This window comes from Cervus canadensis, chromosome 1 (assembly GCF_019320065.1).
Source record: "Cervus canadensis isolate Bull #8, Minnesota chromosome 1, ASM1932006v1, whole genome shotgun sequence".
NCBI lineage: Eukaryota > Metazoa > Chordata > Mammalia > Artiodactyla > Cervidae > Cervus > Cervus canadensis.
Window position 1 is genome coordinate 40,038,557 of NC_057386.1, and position 21,690 is coordinate 40,060,246.

Sequence of the window (21,690 nt, forward strand, 5' to 3'; positions counted from 1 at the left end):
ACTTCACATTCCAAGATGTCTGGCTCTAGGTGAGTGATCACACCATTGTGATTATCTGGGTCATGAAGATCTTTTTTGTACAGTTCTTCTGTGTATTCTTGCCATCTCTTCTTAATATCTTCTGCTTCTGTTAGGTCCATACCATTTCTGTTCTTTATCGAACCCATCTTTGTGTGAAATATTCCTTCGGTATCTCTAATTTTCTTGAAGAGATCTCTAGTCTTTCCCATTCTGTTGTTTTCCTCTATTTCTTTGCATTGATCGCTAAGGAAGGCTTTCTCATCTCTCCTGGCTATTCTTTGGAACTCTGCATTCAAATGGGAATATCTTTCCTTTTCTCCTTTGCTTTTCACTTCTCTTCTTTTCACAGCTATTTGTAAGGCCTTCTCAGACAACCATTTTGCCTTTTAGCATTTCTTTTCCATGGGGATGGTCTTGATCCCTGTCTCCTGTACAATGTCACGAACCTCTGTCCATTGTTCATCAGGCTCTCTGTCTATCAGATCTAGTCCCTTAAATCTATTTCTCACTTCCACTGTATAATCATAAGGGATTTGATTTAGGTCATAACTGAATGGTCTAGTGGTTTTCCCTACTTTCTTCAGTTTAAGTCTGAATTTGGCAATAAGGAGTTCATGATCTGAGCCACAGTCAGCTCCCGGTCTTGTTTTTGCTGACTGTATAGAGGTTCTCCATCTTTGGCTGCAAAAAATATAATCAGTATGATTTCGGTGTTGACCATCTGGTGATGTCCATATGTAGAGTCTTCTCTTGTGTTTTTGGAAGAGGGTGTTTGCTATGACCAGTGCATTCTCTTGGCAAAACTCTGTTAGCCTTTGCCCTGCTTCATTCCGTACTCCAAGGCCAAATTTGCCTGTTACTCCAGGTGTTTCTTGACTTCCTACTTTTGCATGCCAGTCCCCTATAATGAAAAGGGCATCTTTTTTTGGGTGTTAGTTCTAAAAGGTCTTGTAGGTCTTCATAGAACCATTCAACTTCAGCTTCTTCAGCATTACTGGTTGGGGCATAGGCTTGGATTACCGTGATATTGAATGGTTTGCCTTAGAAACGAACAGAGGTCATTCTGTCGTTTTTGAGATTGCATCCAAGTACTGCATTTTGGACTCTTTTGTTGACTGTGATGGCTACTCCATTTCTTCTAAGGGATTCCTGCCCACAGTAGTAGATACAATGGTCATCTGAGTTAAATTCACCCATTCCAGTCCATTTTAGTTTGCTGATTCCTAGAATGTCGACATTCACTCTTGCCATCTCCTGTTTGACCACTTCCAATTTGCCTTGATTCATGGACCTAACATTCTAGGTTCCTATGCAATATTGCTCCTTATAGCATCAGACCTTGCTTTTATCACCAGTCACATCCACAACTGGGTATTGTTTATGCTTTGGCTCCATCCCTTCATTCTTTCTGGAGTTATTTCTCCACTGATCTCCATTAGCATATTGGGCACCTACCAACCTGGGGAGTTCCTCTTTCAGTATCCTATCAGTTTGCCTTTTCCTACTGTTCATGGGGTTCTCAAGGCAAGAATTCTGAAGTGGTTTGCCATTCCCTTCTCCAGTGGACCACATTCTGTCTGACCTCTCCACCATGACCTGACCGTCTTGGGTGGCCCCACAGGGCATGGCTTAGTTTCATTGAGTTAGACATGACTGTGATCCTGTGATCAGATTGGCCAGTTTTCTGTGATTATGGTTTTAGTGTGTCTGCCCTCTGATGCCCTCTCGCAACACCTACCATCTTACTTGGGTTTCTCTTACCTTGGATGTGGGGTATCTCTTCACGGCTGCTCCAGCAAAGCGCAGCCGCTGCTCCTTACCTTGGATGAGGGGTCTACTGTAGGTGTTCATAATGTTTGCTGGTCAAACAAAGGAACAGGAGGACTTTCCTGGCTGTCCAATGGTTAGGACTCCACATGTTTCCAATGCAGGGGATGAGGGTTTGCGTCCTGGTTTGGAGAACCAAGATCCCACATGCCACTGAGGGAGGCCAAAAGATAAACAAAACACAAAGGAACAGGAAAAAAGATGGAAAGAGACAGATTGTTCCAGGCTAGGTTCTTGCCTGGAGAATCCCATGGGAGAAGTCCATAGGGTCGAAAAGAGTCGAACACGACTGAAGTGACTGAGGAGGCAGGGACACAGCATGAGCAATATCTGGAAGATGAGGATGTGTAAGGAGCTTGGATGGAGAAGTGGCTTGCTGTTAGAAACGAGTAAGGTCAGCTTATCAGGTCCCTAAGTACTACCTGGTTGATGCGACCTTGGCTTCCCTGGGACCGGACTCTTTTCCCCACTCCTCTGTAGCCCTGTGCGTGCCTCTTACCCTAGACCCTCAACCACAGTCGTCTTCCCTGCTGCTTCCTTTCTTCCTGTCCACAGGGCCAGTGAACTCGGAGCTCTTCCTGCGCCACGTTCCTGGATGGCTCCGCCCACTTTTGCGCCCCCTGGCTTGGCTGGTGCTTCGGGCACCGCGAGGGGGTGCCCAGACACCCCTGTACTGCGCTCTGCAGGAAGGCATTGAGCCCCTTAGCGGGAGGTACTTCGCCAATTGCCACGTGGAGGAGGTGCCCCCAGCCGCCAGAGACGACCGCGCAGCTCACCGGCTGTGGGAGGCCAGCAGGAAGCTAGCAGGGCTTGGGCCTGGGGAGGATGCTGAATCCGATGAAGATTCCCAGCCTGAGGACCCGGGGACTCCATCCTCTCCAAGCAGCCCCCACCCCGAGGAGCCCACGGCTTCCGAACTCTACCCCAGCCCTCAGAATTCGACAGACAGGTCTACGGTCACGCGCCGAATTCCGGTTAAAGCTGAACTTGAGCCTCAGGCTTGCTAACTGCCCCCCCCCCCCCCGCCGCCCCCCCCCCCCCCCCCACACACACAGACCGGGCAGCTTTCCAAGGCACCTGGTGGGCCTTTAAAACCTTAGCTGTGTGCCGGGCCGCGCACTGGGCATGGAGAGAGTTGCCATTTTCGCCTCCATGGTTATTTTCCGGGGTTTCTGAGGTATGTCCTGGACAGCTCGTTTCCTGGCGGAAGGAAATAAAGGGTGATTATTCCTCCCTGAGAGGAACGGTAACCCCAGATTGAGAGGTGGGACGTTAGTATATCTGCTGCGGCTTCTCAGGAATTTGAATTTCCTATTTCCAGGCCCTACCCTCAGGCATGCTGATCAGCCCCAGAATAGGGCCTGGGAATTTGTAATCGGATGCCCGGCCAACACTGAGGATTTTTCCGCTGGGCCCCTTTCGACCCTTTAGCTAAGTAGTTTCATTATCCCCTTTTTGCATTAGCAGCCAGGTGAGGGACTCAGCCAGATAAGGGACTCGCCCAAGGTCGCCCAGCTAGTAAGCGCAGGGGCTGAAATTGAAACCCCCAGCGGGCTGGCTCCAGGGCCGACAGCTGTAAGGTGGGAGCTGGGAGGTGGAAGGTGAGAAAGGGCAGGGCGGTGGTTATTCAGGCGCCCAGTGGGAGTCGAGGGCACGCGATGTCTACCCCTTGCAATAAAGCGTGTTGACTCCACGGGTAGCGCGCAGATCGCCTCGCAGGCCGCGCCGGCCCCGCCCTCCGCCGCCACACTTCCGGCGGCGCTGCGGCCGCGGAGGGGTGCGGGCGGGCGGCCGCTGGGGGTGGCCCGACAGGCAGGGCGAGGCCGGCGGTGCGGGCGGGCGCGCGTGCGGGGTGCGGTCCGGAGGCTGCTGTCCAGGTCTCCGCGACCCCCGGGGGGCCCCTCCGTCCCGCCGGCGCCATGGGCAATTGTCACACGGTGGGGCCCAACGAGGCGCTGGTGGTTTCAGGTGAGGAGGCCCCAGGGAGGTGGGTCTGAAACGCCCGGCGCCGGGAGGGTGTTTGGGGCGGGGGCTGTGCCTGGGAGGGCGGGAGAGGGGCCTGGCCGAGGAAGGGCTCTGAGGGCTGGGGGGCGGTGGGCAGTGCCGGGGGTGGGGCCTGAGTCTACGGTAGCCCCGGAGACCCCTCCCAGAAAGGACCCCCACTCTCCGTGCTCCGCGCCCTAGGGCACCGGCCAGGCGCTCCCCCCACCTCCGCGCCCTGCGTGTTTGCCCGTGTTTATTCCCTCATTTCCTTTCTCCGCCTCCTCCTTTGGGCAGGGTCTCCTCTGTGGCCTAGAGGATCCCGAACCGAAGCCTTGGGGTTCCGGGAACGCTGGCTGGCTGGATGCCAGCGCCCGGAACGAGGGTTGAGTGGGTCGCAGGTGCCTGTCTTGGGGAGGGGCGGTGGACCTGGATCCTTGGGTTCTGGGCACAGATCCGTTAATTCCGAGCAGGCTGAGGCTTGCCGGGCATTACTGACACTGCCCGCCCCGGAGACGCGGGTGCGGCCTCTACAGGTTGAGAAACCTGGCTCCGGGCTGTGTTGCTCTTGGTTGCAAAATGCTGCAGACTCCAGAATTTCTGTGCGCTTAGGCGGGAAGGGGGCTCCGCATTGTTGGGGGAGGGAGAGAGGTCTTGCCATAAGGCTGCTATTTAAATTGTGTATTTGGATGTTTTGGGAAGTGGCAGAAGCCTTTCAAGCCACCAGTTTGTGCAGCCAATGGCGCGGGTGCTGGGGAGAAGCCCGTGTTTCCCCGACAGCGAGGAGGCCTGTAGCTGCAGGAAACGCTCATATCCTACTTCCCACTGTCAGTATGGATTCTCCACCTGTCACAGAGTTGTTAGGACCAGCTGCAGAACTGAGCAGAAGAGGGTGGGCTGGACCAGGGCTTGTTGCCACCCACTTTGAGAGCTGGGATGAATCCATTGGGAACTTTCATGGACTTTGGTTCAGTTTGGATCTCAAAGTGATCTCTGCCCTGGGACAGGAAATCGTAAATCTCTCTGACTAGGACCCTACTCCTGTGGGGAAATTAAGATCCTTCACTTCCCTGGCTGTCCAGTGGTTCGGACTCCGTGGTTTCACTGCAGTGACCCGGGGCTTGATCCCTGGTCAGGGAACTAAGATCCTGCAAGCTCTGCAGCACAGCCAAAAAAAAAAAATCTTTCACTTCCCTGAAAACTAGAGAAGAAAGCATTGGGGTCACCAGGGAGACCCCCAGAGAGCACTGAGGCCAAAGCTGCTCCTCTTCTCAGACCTGAGCCAGTCTCCCAGCCTCCACTCCTAAAGGTTTTTAGAAAACTGAATCTACATCACACTTGTATTTTTGTGTGGTATTTCTCTCTAGAAGCCCAGACTCTGGGCCAAGGAGAAGAAGCTCCAGTTTTGTCTTTGCGGCAATCCTGAAACTGAGGGGCAAAAAGAACCCCTAAGACGGGCTGCTCCGTGCCTTCCAAGTTGCCAGGGTACTCTAGCCAGAGGCCAAGGCAGTACTAACTTCGAAGCTGTTTTAGGGGTGCGGTGAGGAGGCCACGCTGAGAATTAAGAGAGCTGAAGTCAAGGGAGGGTGGAAGAGGAGAGAGAGAGATGATGCCCAGCATAATAGTACCTTGGGATTTGAGATGATCGAACTGCACTGTGGCTCTCGCTAGCATGTGGACTTCCAGTCCTATTCCCTACACCCCATTAATTGGACCTGCATCGAAGTCCAGGTGACTTCCACGGTGGCTCAGCTGGTAAAGAATCTGCCTACTGTGCCGGACACCTGGGTTCGATCCCTGGGTTGGAAAGATCCCCTGGAGAAGGAATGGCTACCCACTCCAGGATACTGACCTGGAAAATTCCATGGACTATATAGTCCATGGAATTGCAAAGAGTCATGACTGAGCGACTTTCACTTCTAAGTCCAGGGGCATCTCACGCAGCCCGCTTTCAGAAGGAGGATGTTGATGTATATCATGATCATCTTTTCCACTTGAGAAGTCGAGGTTCTTCTTGTCTATCCTCCCTTCTTCATTCTGTAATACACAATTTTTTTTCTCTGTTTCTACTTTTGGGTAATCCAAACACCATATACCTTTCTCTTATCTCTACAGTAGGTCAAAAATTCTTAACCTGGAGTTTGTGGATAGAATTTAGAGGTCTTTGCATTTGATAAGAGGAAAATAGTACATTTTTATTTACACTAACCTTAACTGAAAGGATATTTTGTGATCCTTCAGGTTGGTTGAGGACAGAGCAAAGGAAAGTGGGTTGGGTTAGAAGAAGTGAGATAAAATTAGGAGGATTTTCTCCAGGTCTGGAGACAGTAAGAACTGGGGAGGTCAAGGAAGGGTCACCTAAGTGTCCTCTTTTGGGAGTGGTCTCCAGGGTGACCAGGAAGCTGGGAGGAAGATGCCTTCCAGGGGAGGAGGCTGCTGGGGGTGGGGCAGCCAGGCAGCCCCAGCTTCCTGTTGTTGCTACCCCTGGGAACCTGGCCATGTTACCCTTGGCTGAGGCCCAGCCTGAGCTGTGGCAGCCTGCTCCCAAGGTCAAAGAATAAGTTAAAGGTAAAAAAAAAAAAAAAAATGGCTACTCCCTCCAGTATTCTTGCCCGGAGAATTCCATGGACAGGGAGCCTGACAGTCCATGGGGTCGTACAGAGTCGGAAACAACTGAGTGACTAATGCTTCACTTTTCACTTCAAAGCGTGGATTCCCACCCTTGGCCCCCTCGCCCCCATCCCACCCTGCCACCACCTCCTCCCCCTGCCCCCTGAGAAGTGCCCTGGGTTGATTGGAGAAAGCTGTGCCGCTGTGCCCCAGCCCCCACCAGGCCAGAAGAAGTGGAACAAGCTGTGGGTTTTGATCCTCTTCCAGTTTCACTGGATCCCGAGATGGTTTTGGTTTCAAGTTGACTGCTGGTCCTCAGAGGCTCCTCTCACCCCTTCCCCAGGGCAGAGCAGTCTGCGGTGGCTTACCTTGAGCGGCAGTTCTGTGAACAGGTGTTTCCAGAGACCTGCAACCTCTTCCTGACCCTGTTCACACTGCGGGGATGCTCCCGGCTCCCTGGACCTCAGGCTCAGCTGCTTGTACACCATGCACAGGGCAGACCCAGGAGACAGGGTGGGCTGCCCAGTGGGCAGTATCACTTGCCAGCTGTCTATCTTGGCAGGCCCGCCACACTTGTGGGATCTTTGTTGTTGTTCAGTCGCTAAATTGTGTCTGACTCTCCAACCCCGTGGACTGCAGCACGCCAGGCTTCCCTGCCCTTCACTATCACCTGGAGCTTGCTGAAATTCATGTCCATCAAGTCGGTGATGCCAGCCAACCACCTCATCCTCTGTCGCCCCCTTCTCCTCCTGCCCTCAATCTTTCCCAGCATCAGGGTCTTTTCCAGTGAGTCGGCTGTTCACATCAGGTGGTCCCTCCACCTATCTAAAACTTCTCTCCAGTTCATGATTCTACTGTCTCTGTTTGGTTGTTGACCTGACCGCCCACCCAAACCCTGGCTCTTGACCTACACTGTCCAATATGGTAGCCATGAGCCACAGGTTAATTTAAGTTAATTAAAATTCATTTTCTCGGTTATACCAGCCAGATTTCCAGTGCTCAATAGCATATGTCCCGAATGGCTGTTTTGTTGCACAGCACAGCTGTGGAACATTTCAATCCGAGAAGGACGTTCTCTTGGATAAGACTACTCTAGTAATTATCCCCCCATGTCAGCCACTGTGTGTGGCCTAGGTCACTGCAAGAGGCTGCTTCTCCCCAGTCTCCTTGACCCAGGTATCTTTCTCCTTGTGCAAAGTGGGATTTCTAAAATGCAAATATAAGTGTGGTTTCTTAGCTTAAATGACTTCCCCATCACTCAGGCACATACACACAGCACCCCTGCTTGGCCCAATACCTACAGTACTCTGCAGTCTGCCCTCTGCCCCTCTACCTGGCTTTGTCCCCTGCCATGAGGCCCCAGAGACACTAACCCAGCTACACAAAACTGTCCCTGACCTTTGACCTTGGGAGGCACTCACCCTAGACTTTCCTGAAAACCCAAGTTCATGAATGCGGAAATGACGCCCACTGGCTTTTTGCTGTCACGTTTCCTCTGAATCATCTGTTTCTGCCAGGGAATAGCCCCTCTTGCTTTTACAAAGTTTTCTTGAACTTGTTGATTAGTTTCGGCATCAGCAGGAGGGTTTGCAACAAGAATTTCAAGAACTGATTTTTCTCATTTCTGTATAGAGATTGTGCGGAGCTCATCCACGAAGTGAATCTGGGTTGTGGCCAGATTCAACGGGCTATTTAGTTGATACATAGTTTCCAGGAGTCATTTCCTTTTTAGGCCTTTTCCCTTTCTCTCACTTTTCCAGTTGGTACCATGAGTTGGCTTCTGTTTTGAGGTCTTGCCTTCTTCCCCATCCGCTCCCATTCACTCTGAACCCCTGGGAACCAGCCTCACCGAGAGGTCTGCTGAGCGTGAGCCAGCCCCCACCCCCACCCCGCCCCTTGGCTCATAGACTCCCTTGCATTAGCCTTCCACCTGCTTTCCCTCTGGGACTGATCCCATCCTGGTAACAGGCCAGTCGCATGGTACAACCATCAGCTCAAGAAAAGGTCACTCCTCCGAGTCCCACCTCTTTTTAAGAGAGGAACGGTACCTTCATCTCTGTTTCCCTAGCACAGAAAAGTACTTGTTCGCTGAAGTGATGGTTGAATCAAAGATGGAAGCTTCCCTGTTCACTCTTGCCCACTGACTTTGTTCTCTAAAAGCACATACATTCTGAACCACTCATTGGCTCCCCTCATTTCTATGCAAATTGCCTGTCTAACAAACTAGATCCCAAGACCTTAAGGGCCTGTCTCTCATTTATCTGTAACCTCCACACCTGGTGCCCAGTGGTAGGAGTTTGTCAATGCAGGCGAAGGCCCAGCATTGCTGATGGAGGTGTTGGAGGGTAGACAGACCCAAGGACTGACTGACCAGACATGGTTTGCTTTGCTCTCCAGGGGGCTGTTGTGGTTCCGACTATAAACAGTATGTGTTTGGCGGCTGGGCCTGGGCTTGGTGGTGTATCTCCGACACTAAGAGGTAAGGGCCTGGGGGCTGGCGATCGGGCATCCTGGTGGGCAGGGGAGAAGACGGTCTCCATCCTTACCCCCTTCATGCCACTTGAGCTAAAGCATCTACCACTTGCTGCATTCCACTCTAGTTGGGGGGACCTCCCAAGAGGCAGGTGGAATGGGTTACATGGGGCGGCAGGAGGGCTGTCTGTGGGCAGCTCCTCCTTGGTGGGTGTGCTTTTTCCAGTGAGAGCATCACTTCTGCCCCAGGCAATTCAGGCAGAACCCTAACGCCCTGATTCTAGCTCAGAATTATTCACGCAGCCTTAATAACACACCTGTTTGAAGTGGTCCTGGGAAGGAGGAAAGGCTTGAAGAGACCCCTACCTTGTGCAGGCCCCGGGACAATGCAGGCAGGGGCTAAATGGCAGACGATGGTTACAGTCTGAAGGGGCTCTGTGTCTTAAAGACAAAGGATGCAGATCTAAGGAGTTGGCGCTGGGGCTGGGCAAGATGGGTCTGGACCTCCTCCGTCAGTCTGGAGAGACTTAGAAGGGGAAAGGAGATTCCAGCTCACACTCTACCTGCTGGCTTTCCCAGAGCCCGGGGCAGGGAAAGGGTTCTCCTGTTCCCAGGCCTCTCCTGTTCCCCTCACCGCCCACCCAGGATGAGATGAGGCTGGCCGGCCACCTCTCCACCAGCACCCCATTCCTGATTATGGGAGATCAGGGGAGGAGGGGCCCAGATTCTTCCAGGCCAGGAGCCAGGCGACACAGGCGGCAGAGCTATGAAAGCGCAGCCTGTTGGCAGGGGTGGGGGTCCTGTGAAGGGGAAGCAGTGGAGATTCCAGTGGAAATCCCCCTGTATCTCAGTCTTGGCAGAGAGACGCCTCATGGCTGCAGGGAGCTGCTAGTGCTTGGGGCTCCAGGGAGTCTGAGGGTGCTGGCTCCGTTCAGGGGCATGGGAAGCATGTCACAACGATTTAACTTCTTTGATCTCTCCTAACCCCCTCCACTGCCCATCTCTCCCCACTCTTGGTCCTGCCTTGGGAAACTCTTCTGGCCCGAGGTCAAAAGTGTTCATAAAGTAATTAGTAGCGGTCACAACTTCCTCTTTGGATCCTAAGACTCCTGAGGGGGCCCGCTGGCCTGACAGGAGCCATGGGTCCCCTCTCCAGAGACACTGTCACCTCCCACCCCACACACACAACACAGTCCTGGGACAGCAGAGTGTCTCGTCCAAGCCCCTCGACTAGAGAGTGTCCGCTTGCCCCGAGACCTGTCCTGCCAGGCGTCCGCTGCCGGGTACTGCTGACACCCCAGAGGCCCTTTCTCCACACTGTGGTTGGTCCCCTCCCGCTTCCTGCTCCCGGGAGCAGAGAGCCCCAGGAGAGCAGGGCCCGGCTTCTCTGACGGCAGGTTTGAAGGTGAGGGGCAGGGGGCCTTGTGCCTCATCCTAGGAGCGACTCTTCCACACCCAGGCTCAGCAGGGCCCACTCTTGGGTTCCTGGGGCGGCCCCTTCCCTGTCCCCTAGCCTGCTGCAGGGGCGTCTCCTCCAGTGGGGACTTTTGTTTCCCCGAGGCCAGCAGGCGCTTCCTAGGTCAGAGTGGAGGTCTAGGTTTCTAACCCAGCCTCCCATTTGAGGTCCTTTCCACAGCCATCCTCCATGTCACCTGCCCTCAGTGTCAGCTGTTCTTCTCCAGACCCAGTGAGGTCTCTCCCGCTGCCCTTTGCTGCCATGTCCTGTCCTGTCCTGAGGCCCCGATGGGGGCAGCTGTCTCTCCCTAACCTGAGCGGTTCCTCCACTTCTGGCATCTGAGCTGCAGCCTCCCTCCTCCCCACTCCTTCCCGCCTCGTCCTTCTCCCCTCTCCCCACTCCCTCCCCTCCTCCCTCATCCCCCTCCCTTTCTCTCCCCTCTCTTTCCAGTCCCTCCCCTCCCCCCCTTCCCCCTCCTCCCCACCCTCCCCCTTTCCTGTCTCCCTCCCTCCCTCCCCCTCCCCCTCTCTTCCCCCTCCCCCACCCTCCCCCTTTCCTGTCTCCCTCCCTCCTCCCTCTCTTCTCCCCTCCCTCCGCCCTCTTTCCGTCCCCTACCTCCCTCCCCTCTTCCCACCTCCCCCACCCCCCCTTTCCTGTCTCCTTCCCTCCCTCTCTCCTCCCCCCACCCTCCCCCTTTCCTGTCTCCCTCCCTCCCCGTCTCTCCCTCTCTCCTCCCCTCCCTCCCCCCCTTTCCTCTCTCCCTCCCCCCCCTTTCCTCTCTCCCTCCCACCTCTCCCTCCCCTCCTCCCTCCTCCCCCTCCCCCACCCCCCCTTTCCTGTCTCCTTCCCTCCCTCTGTCCTCCCCTCCCTCCCTCCACCCTCTTTCCTGTCTCCCTCTCCTCCTTCCCCAAAGAGAGCTTGATGGGTGCCTGTCTGAGCTGGGTCTGCTGTCCTCTTGGCCTGAGGGTGCTGTTAGGGAGGGGCCAGAAGGCAGTCAACCTGTGTACAAGCGCATGGCTGGAGAGTGGGGGGACCCACATTGCCTCCTGCTCCCCGTCCCCCCACTCCACTTGCTTCTGCTCCTTCACCTCAGCCTCTGCCCTCCTTCCCTCTGGTTTAAGGAAACCTTCTGCGCTGTCCACAGGCTGGCCTCTGCCTGGTCCAGCACCCAGCACATATGGGCACACACCGTGCCCCAGGGAGGCCCAGGTAGCTTCCACGCACCTTTTCTTTGTAATGACTCTGCCTGTGCCCATCTCTGGAAGTGAGTGACTCCCAGTTGTCCCTGTGAATATTGGCAGGGGTGCACACACTTCCCCCCCTCCCCAGCCTTCCTTGACACATCCCACCCCCACAAATCAGAAAATCCAAAAATCTCTTCAGACTCTTCTGGGCCTAAATTGCCTTCTTAGGGATAAGTAGCACAGGCCTTGAGGGGTTGTGCCCTGAACAGGATTCGGTATTTGCTGTGACTCATGAACCCCCAGAGTGGCCCCCCCACCCCCCACCCCAGTTTCTGGAAACACAGGTTTGCCTCTGTCTGGAGCAAGGAGCTCGGGCTGCCAGCCAGACAGTGCCAGGAATCTCCTGGGAAAGTGAGGCAGTGGGTAACCCCGGTGCCCTGCGCGCAGACAGCCTCCCAACCTCAGGGCCCAGGGCATCAGCAAGCTTTACCTCCAGCCCAGCAGCTTCTCACTGGAAGGGTGTGTGGGCTGGAGAAGAGACCCAGAGGCCTCAGGCCAGCGCAGGGGTGTCTCTGGCCCCCTACGGCCTGGCCGAGCTGGCAGTGGGGGATGGGAGCTGAAGTTTTGAGAGCGACCCCACCCCCAGCCCCCAGGCCTCAGGCATCCGGTGCTTGTCTGGTAACCACTGTGTGTGTTTGCTGTGTCCCCTCCTCCCCCTTCCTGTCCCTACCTTTCCCTCCCTCCCCCGGCTGCTCCTCAGACTGTCTCTGGAGGTTATGACCATCCTGTGTCGCTGTGAGAATATTGAGACGTCGGAGGGGGTCCCGCTATTCGTAACAGGGGTTGCACAGGTAATAACCCGCCTGCTTCCTCCTCTGTATCTAACCTCCTCTCTTCCCGCCCTTCGGGGGCCTGGCAGACTCCAGATGGACTCCCTTTTCCTGAAAGCGTGCCTCCCTGCCCTCTGCTCCCACCACCACTGCTCTGGATGGCCCCCACTCCCTTGTCCGGGCTCATGGGGGGCTGCGAGTGGGGAGAGAGAGTGAGGGCTTCTGGGAGCTCTGCCCAAGTCTGCCAGGGGGTGTCCTTGGACACCAAGCCTACACTGAGAGTAAGCTGAGGCAGGAGAAGACACAGGCCCTTTTGTGACAGAGGTGGACTGCCCAGGTCGGGAGGGGTCTGTCCTAACAACTCCTGCCAGAGTCCTAGTCCTCCAGGCATCACAGAGCTTCTTGCCCGTGCCTTCTCCAGGCTGACACCCTCCTCCCTGCAGCGCCAGGAAAACGGGCCCCCTGGGGAATTGTGTTTACCCCACCCCTTGACCACCTCCAACCTCCTTGACAGGCCTGAGCAAAAAGAGCCATGGCCATTCCCTGCCCCTGATTCTCTGTCGAGAGGCCTTTGAGCAGCTGTCTTTGTCACCAGACTTCAGCTTCCCCATCTGCAAAAGGGGGAGAATCGAGCCCTCCCTGAGCCTTGTAGGAATATTAGAAAGGCAAGTAAAGTAATGTGAGGGTGCTCGCTTTGGGATTTTCAGAAAAGAAGTACTTGAGGAACGCCGTCTGTATCACAGACTTGATCTCACCTGGGAAAGCAAGCGACCTTCTGTCTCCCTCCTCACTGCCATGCAGCCATAGAGATGAAACCCTTTCCTGAGCCAGGGCATTTAGCAACGCAGGTTCCCATCTTCATTGGTCCGTTTGCCAGCTCCCTGCTGAGCGTCTTGTCAGCTCCCAGCACAGCGGAGGCAGCAATGGACATCAGAAAGCCCCTGCCCCTCAGAGCCTGCATGCTGGCGGGTCCCCAGGCCAGAGGAGACCTACATGTCACCTTACCCATCCTCCGCCCTTCCATGAAATTGTCCTTCAGCTTCTCAGGCAAAACCTGGCACCCCCACACCCTGCCTCCCCACACCCTGCCTCACCCATCCTCTTATCCTTAATGGGGAAGAAGACTGTCCCCATGACACCCACCACTCATCGCCGTGGAAGGGCAGAGAAGAAGCCCAGAGCCCCTTTGCGTGGGATGCATAGGGGCCAGGCCTCCCTCGACACCCCACCTAGCAGGCTCGTCTCCCTCCAAGCCCACACTCCACTTGAAAGAGCTGCTAATACCCAGGTCCCTTTTCAGCTGGGTGATAATGGACCCTGAAGACTCAGGTCATCTGGGCAGAAATTTTCTTGGCCCCGAAGCTCTAGCGTGACCCCAGCCTTTTCCTCCACTGGCCCCACCTGACCCCAGCCCCAGAGAGTGGGCTTCCAGCCTTGGCCTGATGCCAGGTAGAGGGATCCGGCAGGGCTCCCCAGGTGGGGCGGGGCAAACACAGGATCACCTCCATCTTGGCCCAGCAGTGGGCATACCCCCAGCATGCCAGGTACGAGGCAGCTTTCTCAGCAGCCTCGGGAACACCCTGGGGTGCTGAGCATGCCCAGGGAACAGGCAAAGGCCTCTGCGGGATGTTCAGATGGTACCCACAAACACAGCCTGGAGGACCAGCACTTATGTGCTGTCCCAGGACAACACACATAGCTACGCCAAGACTCTTGCCCACCCTACCCCAGCCCCCGCCCCCCGGCCCAGACCACCCCCAACTACTTCTCTACTTCCTTTTCCCGCTCTTCCAGCCAGGCTGATGTGAGCAGAGGACACATGTGCACATGGGTGGCACATGACACTCCTTCCGCTGAGCCATCTGCACCCCAGCCCTGCCTTCCCACCCCTCTCCTCCTCACACGCTCCTAGCTCCAACCCCTTGGAGAGCCCACCCCCTCCGTCTCCTGCAGCAGGACCCCCCTGGCCCGTCCCAGCCGGCACAGTGAGATGTCAAAGTCTTTCCCTGCACCCCAGGCCCTGGGCCCCCAGACCCATGGCCCCTGTTTTGCATTTCTTGGCAGGATTTCCCTAGAGATTATGACGTTGCAGCCCCGCTGTGAGGACGTAGAGACGGCCGAGGGGGTAGCTTTAACTGTGACGGGTGTCGCCCAGGTATAGTAACTCAGCAGCCCCGCGCATGTCCGTTGAGCTGCCTCGTCCCCACGCTGGGGTTTGGGGTGGGAACAAGGAAAGGCCGGCAGCCAGGGGCAGTCTCTCTCCAGTGGCCCCACCCCTGCCCGCCCCCCTTCCCAGAGAGGGTCGCCGCCACCGGAACTTGCACTCAGCCTCTTGGCCACCCAGCAGGACTAACAAGACACCCCTTCTCTCCCCAGCGGGCCGGCGGAGGACAGAAGCAGTGCTGAGGGCTCCTGTGTCACTAACCCCTCCCCGTTCTTTGCAGGTGTCAGAAATGCCAAGCCCCAGAACGCAGGCCTCCCCTGACCCCTGGGTAGGGGGCTGCAGGGTGGGGACCAGAGGGCGAGGCCACGTGAGGCCGGGGAACTCTAGGCTCTGGAGTCAGAGCTGCGTTATATTCCCAGCCTGGTGACTGGGTGAGGGGCTTCCTGCTCTCCAGAGGTCCTCACGGGGCAGGTTCAGTCATCTCAAAGGCCCCTGGTGCAGGAGTGGCTGTCCTGGTGCCTTGGGGAAGAAAGACAGGAGGATGCCCACCCCTCGTGATGGACTGCAGACCTGTCTCCTCCCCTCTCCTGGCTCTCTTTCCTAGTCTGTCTGTCTGCACCCCTGTTGTTCATTCTCCTTTTTGCAGAGACCTGCAGGCTGAGGGGCCAAGGGTGGACTGGAGGGGTTGGGTGGGGGGAGGAACCCCGAATGTCCAGGAGAGAGGCCCTGGCAGAGCCTGGGGCTGCCAGTGAAGGTGAAATTTCTCAGTATGAGTTCCTCGTGTTTCTCCCTGCTGGAGGCCTCAGCAGACCCCATCCCCTTCCACCACCACTCCCTCCCCCTCCCCCCAGGCCTTCAGGTCCTGAAAAGGAGGGGAGGGGTACCGCCACCATCCTCCTGGGTCTGGGGCCTCTGTCTGCCTGCCTCCAGCCTGGCTCAGGCTCCTCTGTGACCACCGGCAGGTGAAGATCATGACCGAGAAGGAGCTCCTGGCCGTGGCCTGTGAGCAGTTCCTGGGCAAGAGCGTGCAAGACATCAAGAACGTTGTCCTGCAGACGCTGGAGGGACACCTGCGCTCCATCCTCGGTGAGGCCCTGCCTGGCACAGGGACCCCTCTCCCTCTGCCACCTGCAAGGAGCCACACAGCATCCCTGAGCCAAGGCCAGGGAGGGGAGAGGGGGGCCGTGGACAGTCGGGCCTGTCAGTCCCACTGAGAGGCTTCTTCAGAAAAGCTGACAGGTTTTCCGTCATGTATTTCCTTTCAAAATGTCAGGAGAGTTGAGTGAAGAAGAGAGCGTGGATATGGGGCTGAGTGACTGCCGGTCTGGTCAGGCACCTAGGGCTGCTTGGGGCACTTTTCCTCATCCTGCCCACACCCTGCAGGAGGAGACTCGGTGTTAGAGGAAACCCACCAGGGACTTCCCTGCTGGTCCAGTGGCCAAGACTGCACTCCCGAGGCAGGGAGCCCAGATTGGATCCCTGGTCAGGGAACTAGATCCCACATGCCACAACTTAAGAGTTCATGTGCTGCCGCTAAAGATCCCACCTGCTACAACAAAGACCCAGCACAGTCAGATAGAAAGAAACCTAGGAAGACCCAGCACAGACTGCGTGACCCCTGCCTACACTCAGACCTCTCCCTGGCCACCTCCTCCCTTACCCAAGCTGGCTAGGCCCCTGGGGAGCCAGCCCGCGATCCTTCTGTCCCCAGGGACCCTGACGGTGGAGCAGATTTATCAGGACCGGGACCAGTTTGCCAAGCTGGTGCGGGAGGTGGCGGCCCCTGACGTTGGCCGCATGGGCATCGAGATCCTCAGCTTCACCATCAAGGTGTGGTGTGGCGGGAAGGCTGTGGCCCCCGTGTCCATCCGTGCAGGGCGGGGGAGCTTGGCAGGAGGGGCCCCTTTATGCCTCTGACTATTCCCAGGGACGACTTCCCCTTCCCTCCCCAGGATGTGTATGACAAAGTGGACTATCTGAGCTCCCTGGGCAAGACACAGACGGCTGTGGTCCAGAGAGATGCCGACATCGGGGTAGCTGAGGCCGAGCGGGACGCAGGCATCCGGGTATGTGGGCTTGCCTTCCCAGCCCTGGGGACGAGGGAGCTCAGGGGCAGCGGGAACCCCAGTTCTCAGGGGGACCCTCAGCACCTGCCCCTCCTGCTCCCAGGAAGCCGAGTGCAAGAAGGAGATGCTGGATGTGAAGTTCATGGCAGACACCAAGATCGCCGACTCCAAGCGAGCCTTTGAGCTGCAGAAGTCGGCCTTCAGCGAGGAGGTCAACATCAAGGTGAGAAGCTGTCGGGCGTCCTGGGGTCAGGGCTCAAGGCCCAGGACTGTAGCGGCCAGTCTCTGACGTGCTGACCACCCTCGCCCGCCACAGACGGCTGAGGCCCAGCTGGCTTACGAGCTGCAAGGGGCGCGCGAGCAGCAGAAGATCCGGCAGGAAGAGATTGAGATCGAGGTCGTGCAGCGCAAGAAGCAGATTGCTGTGGAGGCGCAGGAGATCCTGCGCACGGACAAGGAGCTCATTGCCACCGTGCGCTGCCCCGCCGAGGCCGAGGCCCACCGCATACAGCAGATCGCCGAGGGCGAGAAGTAGGTGCCGCTGGGGGCCCCACTTTAATCTGGCTCCTCTGCCACCCAGGCAACCCCTCCACTCCTGGCCAAGCTTGGAGGCCCCCACGCCAGCTTCCTCACTGGGAAGTAGGGGTAACCCGCCTGCCCCATGGGATTGTTATTAGGAAGACTGAATTAGGTGCCAGAGGTTTAAGGGCCTGGTGTGCTGCTTGGCACAGAGGGCACCCAGGTAGGTCCCCTCTCCAGTCTGGCCTCTGGGAGCCAGTGCCCTCTTCCAGGCCAGAACCAGAAGGCCAGGGCACTGCCCTCATGGGTCCCTCACCCCTGACACCTGCCAAAGTGGGGGGCTCGAGGGTTCACTGGCCCCCAGGCGAGGCTTGAGGGACCCCTGGCACTTCCCACTGACCCTGCCCGCCCATGACTCCCCCAGGGTGAAGCAGGTCCTCCTGGCTCAGGCAGAAGCAGAGAAGATCCGCAAAATCGGGGAGGCAGAGGCAGCAGTCATTGAGGCGAGGGGCAAGGCAGAGGCTGAGCGGATGAAACTTAAGGCTGAGGCCTACCAGAAATACGGAGACGCAGCCAAGATGGCCTTGGTGTTGGACGCCCTGCCCCGGGTAAGGCTCCCACCCCAGGCTGGGACTGGCTGGGCAAGTGCCGGACTTCTCTGGGCCTTGTCAGTAACACAGCGACAGGACGGCTGGGAGGGTTAAATGGGGAAGTACTCAGCGGCGTGGGGAAGAACTCTACAATAGGCCTAGGCTCATCCCTAACCCAGTGGATCATCTGACCTTTATTGCAAATAAGGGCCACCCAGGCTGCACTGGGATGATGTGAGGTGGAGATGGGAGGGAGAGATGCTGGATGGGGCAGGTGGATGGAGTCCGAATAATAACCAACTCTCCCTCGACCCCGCCTCCTAGATTGCTGCCAAAATTGCTGCCCCACTGACCAAAGTCGATGAGATTGTGGTCCTCAGTGGGGACAACAGCAAGGTGACGTCAGAAGTGAACCGCCTGCTGGCCGAGCTGCCCGCCTCTGTGCACGCCCTGACAGGCGTGGACCTGTCTAAGGTGGGTGTCTCGCCGTCTGCAATGGGTTGCCCAGGCAGAGATGGGGGGCCCTGGAGCCAAGGCCTCATGGCATCTCCCGTCCTTGCAGATACCGCTGATCAAGAAGGCCACCGGTGCACAAGTGTGAGGTCTCGTCGGCCCACACCCTTCAGCAGCCACCGCCCCCACCTTCAGCACCCGTTTTAATACCACAGGGACAACGGGAACGTCACTGACTCTGGTGCCTTATTCTGTAGGGACCAGAAGTGCTGCGTGTTCAGGCCTCTGGCTGTCTTCCCTTCTCCTCTGTCTCTGTCTGTCTCCTCCCTCTTCTCCTCCATCCCACAGCCTCACTTTCACTGCCACGACGGTCTGGTTTGTCTCTTGCACCCTTATCTCCTGTACGTCTCTTCCTTTGTCTGTCTTTTTCTCTCCTTGTCTCCTCGCACCCTCTACACACATCATGTCGTTTAAATTGAAGATGTTTATTACAATCACCGTCTTGTCTGTCTGTGGGGGTGGCCCTGCTGCTCCTGAGAATCCTGGTGCCTTGAAGTTTTCTGTGCTTATGTCCACCCCCCACCCCCCACCCCATGGCCCCGGCCAGAGCTTCAGCATGGGTGCAGGGATTCTGGGGATGACGGCCACCCTGCCCTCTCCTGGCCTGGTCTTCCCAGCCCAAAACCTGCCCCCAGGAAGTCCCCAGCCTCACCCACTCCAGCCCTTCTGGGCCTGGGTAGCTGTGGCTGCAGGCCCAGGGCCATGGCCCTCCGCCAACCCCTGCCCAGCCCCAGGCCTGCTCTCGCACCTCACCTCTCTCCCGCGCCCACGGGCACAGAGGCGAGGCCTCCTGTGTAGAGCAGCTCCCTCGGTTTACTACGGCCTTAGGAGGCCCCTGCTCGTGCTCAGGGAAGCCCCTTCCCTGGAGTGGGGCTTGGTCCCAACTCTGCTAAGCCTTTCTGGGATCAGGATCCAGCCCTTCTAGGGACTAGAAAATGTACAGACCCCCTTCCTACTAGGGCTGTGCTGCCCTGAGTATCAGGCCAGGCCCTTCCAGTGGGCAGAGCTGTGCCAGCCCTGTACAGAATCGAGTGCCGTAGGCTGGCTGGACTCCTTCCCCGCTTGTGCCGGCTTGCTTCCTGGCCAGAAATGATCAGGTTCCAGCCGTGGGGAAGCAGCCCGGTCCTCTGTCTCCTTGCCTCAGAGGAGGCAGAAGAGCCCAGGGCCCCAGCATCCTGGCAGGGACGCTGCAGGCGTCCTGTGGTCCTGGTCCCCCCCCCCCTCGCCCTGCCCCAGCCTGTGTAGCTATTCCTGCATGTGGGTGCTGCATGTCCGGTCTGGGGCTTGGATGCTGCACTGCCCCGCTGCCTGTCCCTTCTGGTAAAATAAAGATCTGGTCATGCCCACGCCCTGTACTGTGCCTTTTGTGAGGAGAGAGACTGGAACGCACCCACACACCCCTTCAGCCTAAAGGCTACACTTTGCCTGTTCTTCCCCACCCTTGACACTGGGGGGCAGCAGCACCCTGGCCTTGCCCTCTTGGCTTCCTGGAGCAGGGCAGCCATTGCCCAGGTGCGGAAGCCAGATCTGAGCCCTGGGAGACCTGGCCCCACTGCAGACACAAGGCGAAGGGGCTGCCGGGTTCACTGCCCCTCTTGCCCATTCTGAGCCCCACTCGGTGCAACCAAAAAGAAAAAAAGGTGTATTGCAATACCATTTCTCTAAAATTGATCTATAAATTCAATATAATCCCAATCAAAATCCCAAGAAATTTTTAATCAACAGAGTAATTCTGAAGTTATAGGGAAATGCCAAAGGAATAAGAATAATCAAGACAAGCTTGAAAAAGAGTGAAGTGAGAGGATTCAAACTTAGACGTCAAGACATAAAAAAAAGTGAAAGTGTTAGTTGCTCAGTGGTGTCCAACTGTGTGTGACCCCACAGACTGTAGACGCCAGACTCCTCTGTCTATGGAATTGTCCATGGCAACTGGAGTGGGCTGCCATCTCCTTTTTAAGTAATTAAGACTCTGTGATCCTGGCATGTAGTACACCAGTGATTACATTGAATAGAACAGAAAATCCAGCAATAGACCCACTCTTATTTTATGACTAAAATGACAATGCAGAGCCATGGGAAAAGGACAGTCTTTTTGATAAAAGATACTGGAAATCTGGGGGAGAAATGATTCTTGACCTTGAACCTCACCTTGTACACAAAATCAGTTCCAGATGGATTGTATATCTAAATGTGAAAAGTAAAATGGTAAAACATATAGAAAATAACAGAATATCGTCATGACCTTAGGATAACCAAAAAAATTTTAAAACAATGCAGAAATCAATAAATATAAAAGAAGGAGCTCCCCAGTGAGAACTGGCACTTTCCATTGCAGTGGCCTGGGTTCAATCCCTAGTCAGGGTACTGAGATCCTACAAGTCGTAGGGTGCAGCCAAAAATAAAAACAATCAAGAATATCTTTATTAAAAGACATACTAAAAAAAAATAAAAGACATACTAATCTCCAAGGAATTATGCATAGCAAAAAAACCCCCAAAATATTATGTACTACATGTGAAAGTAAAAGTGTTAGTCATTAAGTTGTGTCCAACTCTTTGTGACCCCATAGACTGTAACCTGCCAAGTTCCTCTGTCCAGAGAATTATCCAGGCAAGAATACTGGCGTGGGCAGCCATTCCCTTCTCCAGGGATTCTTCCCGACCCGGGGATCAAACCTGGGGTCTCCTCTACTGCAGGCAGATTCTTTACTGTCTGAGCCACCAAGGAAGTCCATATGTACTGCATATGTGATTCCAACTATTAATGTAAAGCCTTTATTTTTAATTGTGGTAAAATACACATAACAAAATTTATCATCTTAACCAATTTTAAGCCTTCATTTCAGTGGTATTAAGTATATTTACATTATTATGTAACCAAGACTGCCATCCATCTTCCAGAACATTTTGCATTTTGTAAAACTGAACCTCTATCCCTGTTCAACATTAACTCCCCATCCCTCTCTGTCCCCCGCCCCTGGCAAACATCAACCTACTTTCTGTCTCTATGAATTTGACTACATACCTCACAGAAGTGAGATCTTGCAATAGTTGCCCTTTTGTGACTGGCTTCTTTTACTTAGCATAATATTCTCAAGGCTGAACAACATCCCATTGTATGTATACACCACATTTTGCTTATGCATTCATCTGTTGATAAGCACTTGGATTGTTTCCATGTTTTAGCTATTGTTTGGGGTTTTGTTTTTTTTCCCTGACCAGGGATTGAACCCATGGACTCTGCAGTAAAAGCGCTGAGTCTTAACCACCAGACTGCCAAGGAATTCTCTATTTGTAATTTTTTGAGGCAGTGTACTCTTTTCCACAGCAGTTGCTTCTTTTTACATACCCATCACCTACCAACAGTGTACAAGTGTTCAAATTTCTACCCATTCTCACCAACATTTGTTCTTTTCTTCTTCTTTTTTTTTTGGTAGTGGCCATCCTAATGTGTGTAAG

General features: G+C 55.5%; 2 protein-coding genes across 6 annotated transcripts in view; both read left to right on the forward strand.

Annotated features, from left to right (window-relative positions):
• DHRS13 (dehydrogenase/reductase 13) overlaps window positions 1-3,086 on the forward strand; it is a 7,745-nt gene extending 4,659 nt beyond the window's left edge. For both annotated transcript variants that reach the window (XM_043479435.1, XM_043479445.1), the window contains exon 5: window positions 2,404-3,086. In XM_043479435.1, coding sequence (XP_043335370.1) covers window positions 2,404-2,855 — 452 coding nt within the window. In that variant the 3' untranslated portion in view covers window positions 2,856-3,086. The remainder of the gene's footprint in view (window positions 1-2,403) is intronic.
• Window positions 3,087-3,590: 504 nt separating this feature from the next.
• On the forward strand, window positions 3,591-19,578 carry FLOT2 (flotillin 2). Of its 4 annotated transcripts, none has more exons than XM_043479467.1 (11): window positions 3,591-3,816; window positions 8,836-8,917; window positions 12,311-12,401; window positions 15,507-15,630; window positions 16,256-16,374; window positions 16,497-16,610; window positions 16,714-16,833; window positions 16,927-17,141; window positions 17,554-17,737; window positions 18,044-18,193; window positions 18,282-19,578. In XM_043479467.1, exons 1-11 carry the CDS (start codon window positions 3,768-3,770, stop codon window positions 18,318-18,320), a joined length of 1,287 nt encoding a protein of 428 aa, XP_043335402.1. In that variant the 5' UTR covers window positions 3,591-3,767; the 3' UTR covers window positions 18,321-19,578. The 4 variants fall into 4 exon arrangements, with proteins under 4 accessions (XP_043335402.1, XP_043335393.1, XP_043335421.1 ...); XM_043479458.1 differs by lacking the exon at window positions 12,311-12,401 and adding an exon at window positions 14,445-14,535 and having other exon boundaries at window positions 3,592-3,816; XM_043479476.1 differs by lacking the exon at window positions 3,591-3,816 and adding an exon at window positions 14,445-14,535 and having other exon boundaries at window positions 8,875-8,917.
• Window positions 19,579-21,690: the final 2,112 nt, after the last annotated feature.

What these genes read in the sequence shown, in the direction of transcription:
- FLOT2 (XM_043479467.1), top strand. Translation starts at nt 3,768, where the DNA reads ATGGGCAATTGTCACACGGTGGGGCCCAACGAGGCGCTGGTGGTTTCA. An exon ending in TCGTAACAGGGGTTGCACAG is followed by an intron (nt 12,402 to 15,506) that starts GTAATAACCCGC and finishes GACCACCGGCAG; the next exon opens with GTGAAGATCATGACCGAGAA. An exon ending in CAGATCGCCGAGGGCGAGAA is followed by an intron (nt 17,142 to 17,553) that starts GTAGGTGCCGCT and finishes TGACTCCCCCAG; the next exon opens with GGTGAAGCAGGTCCTCCTGG.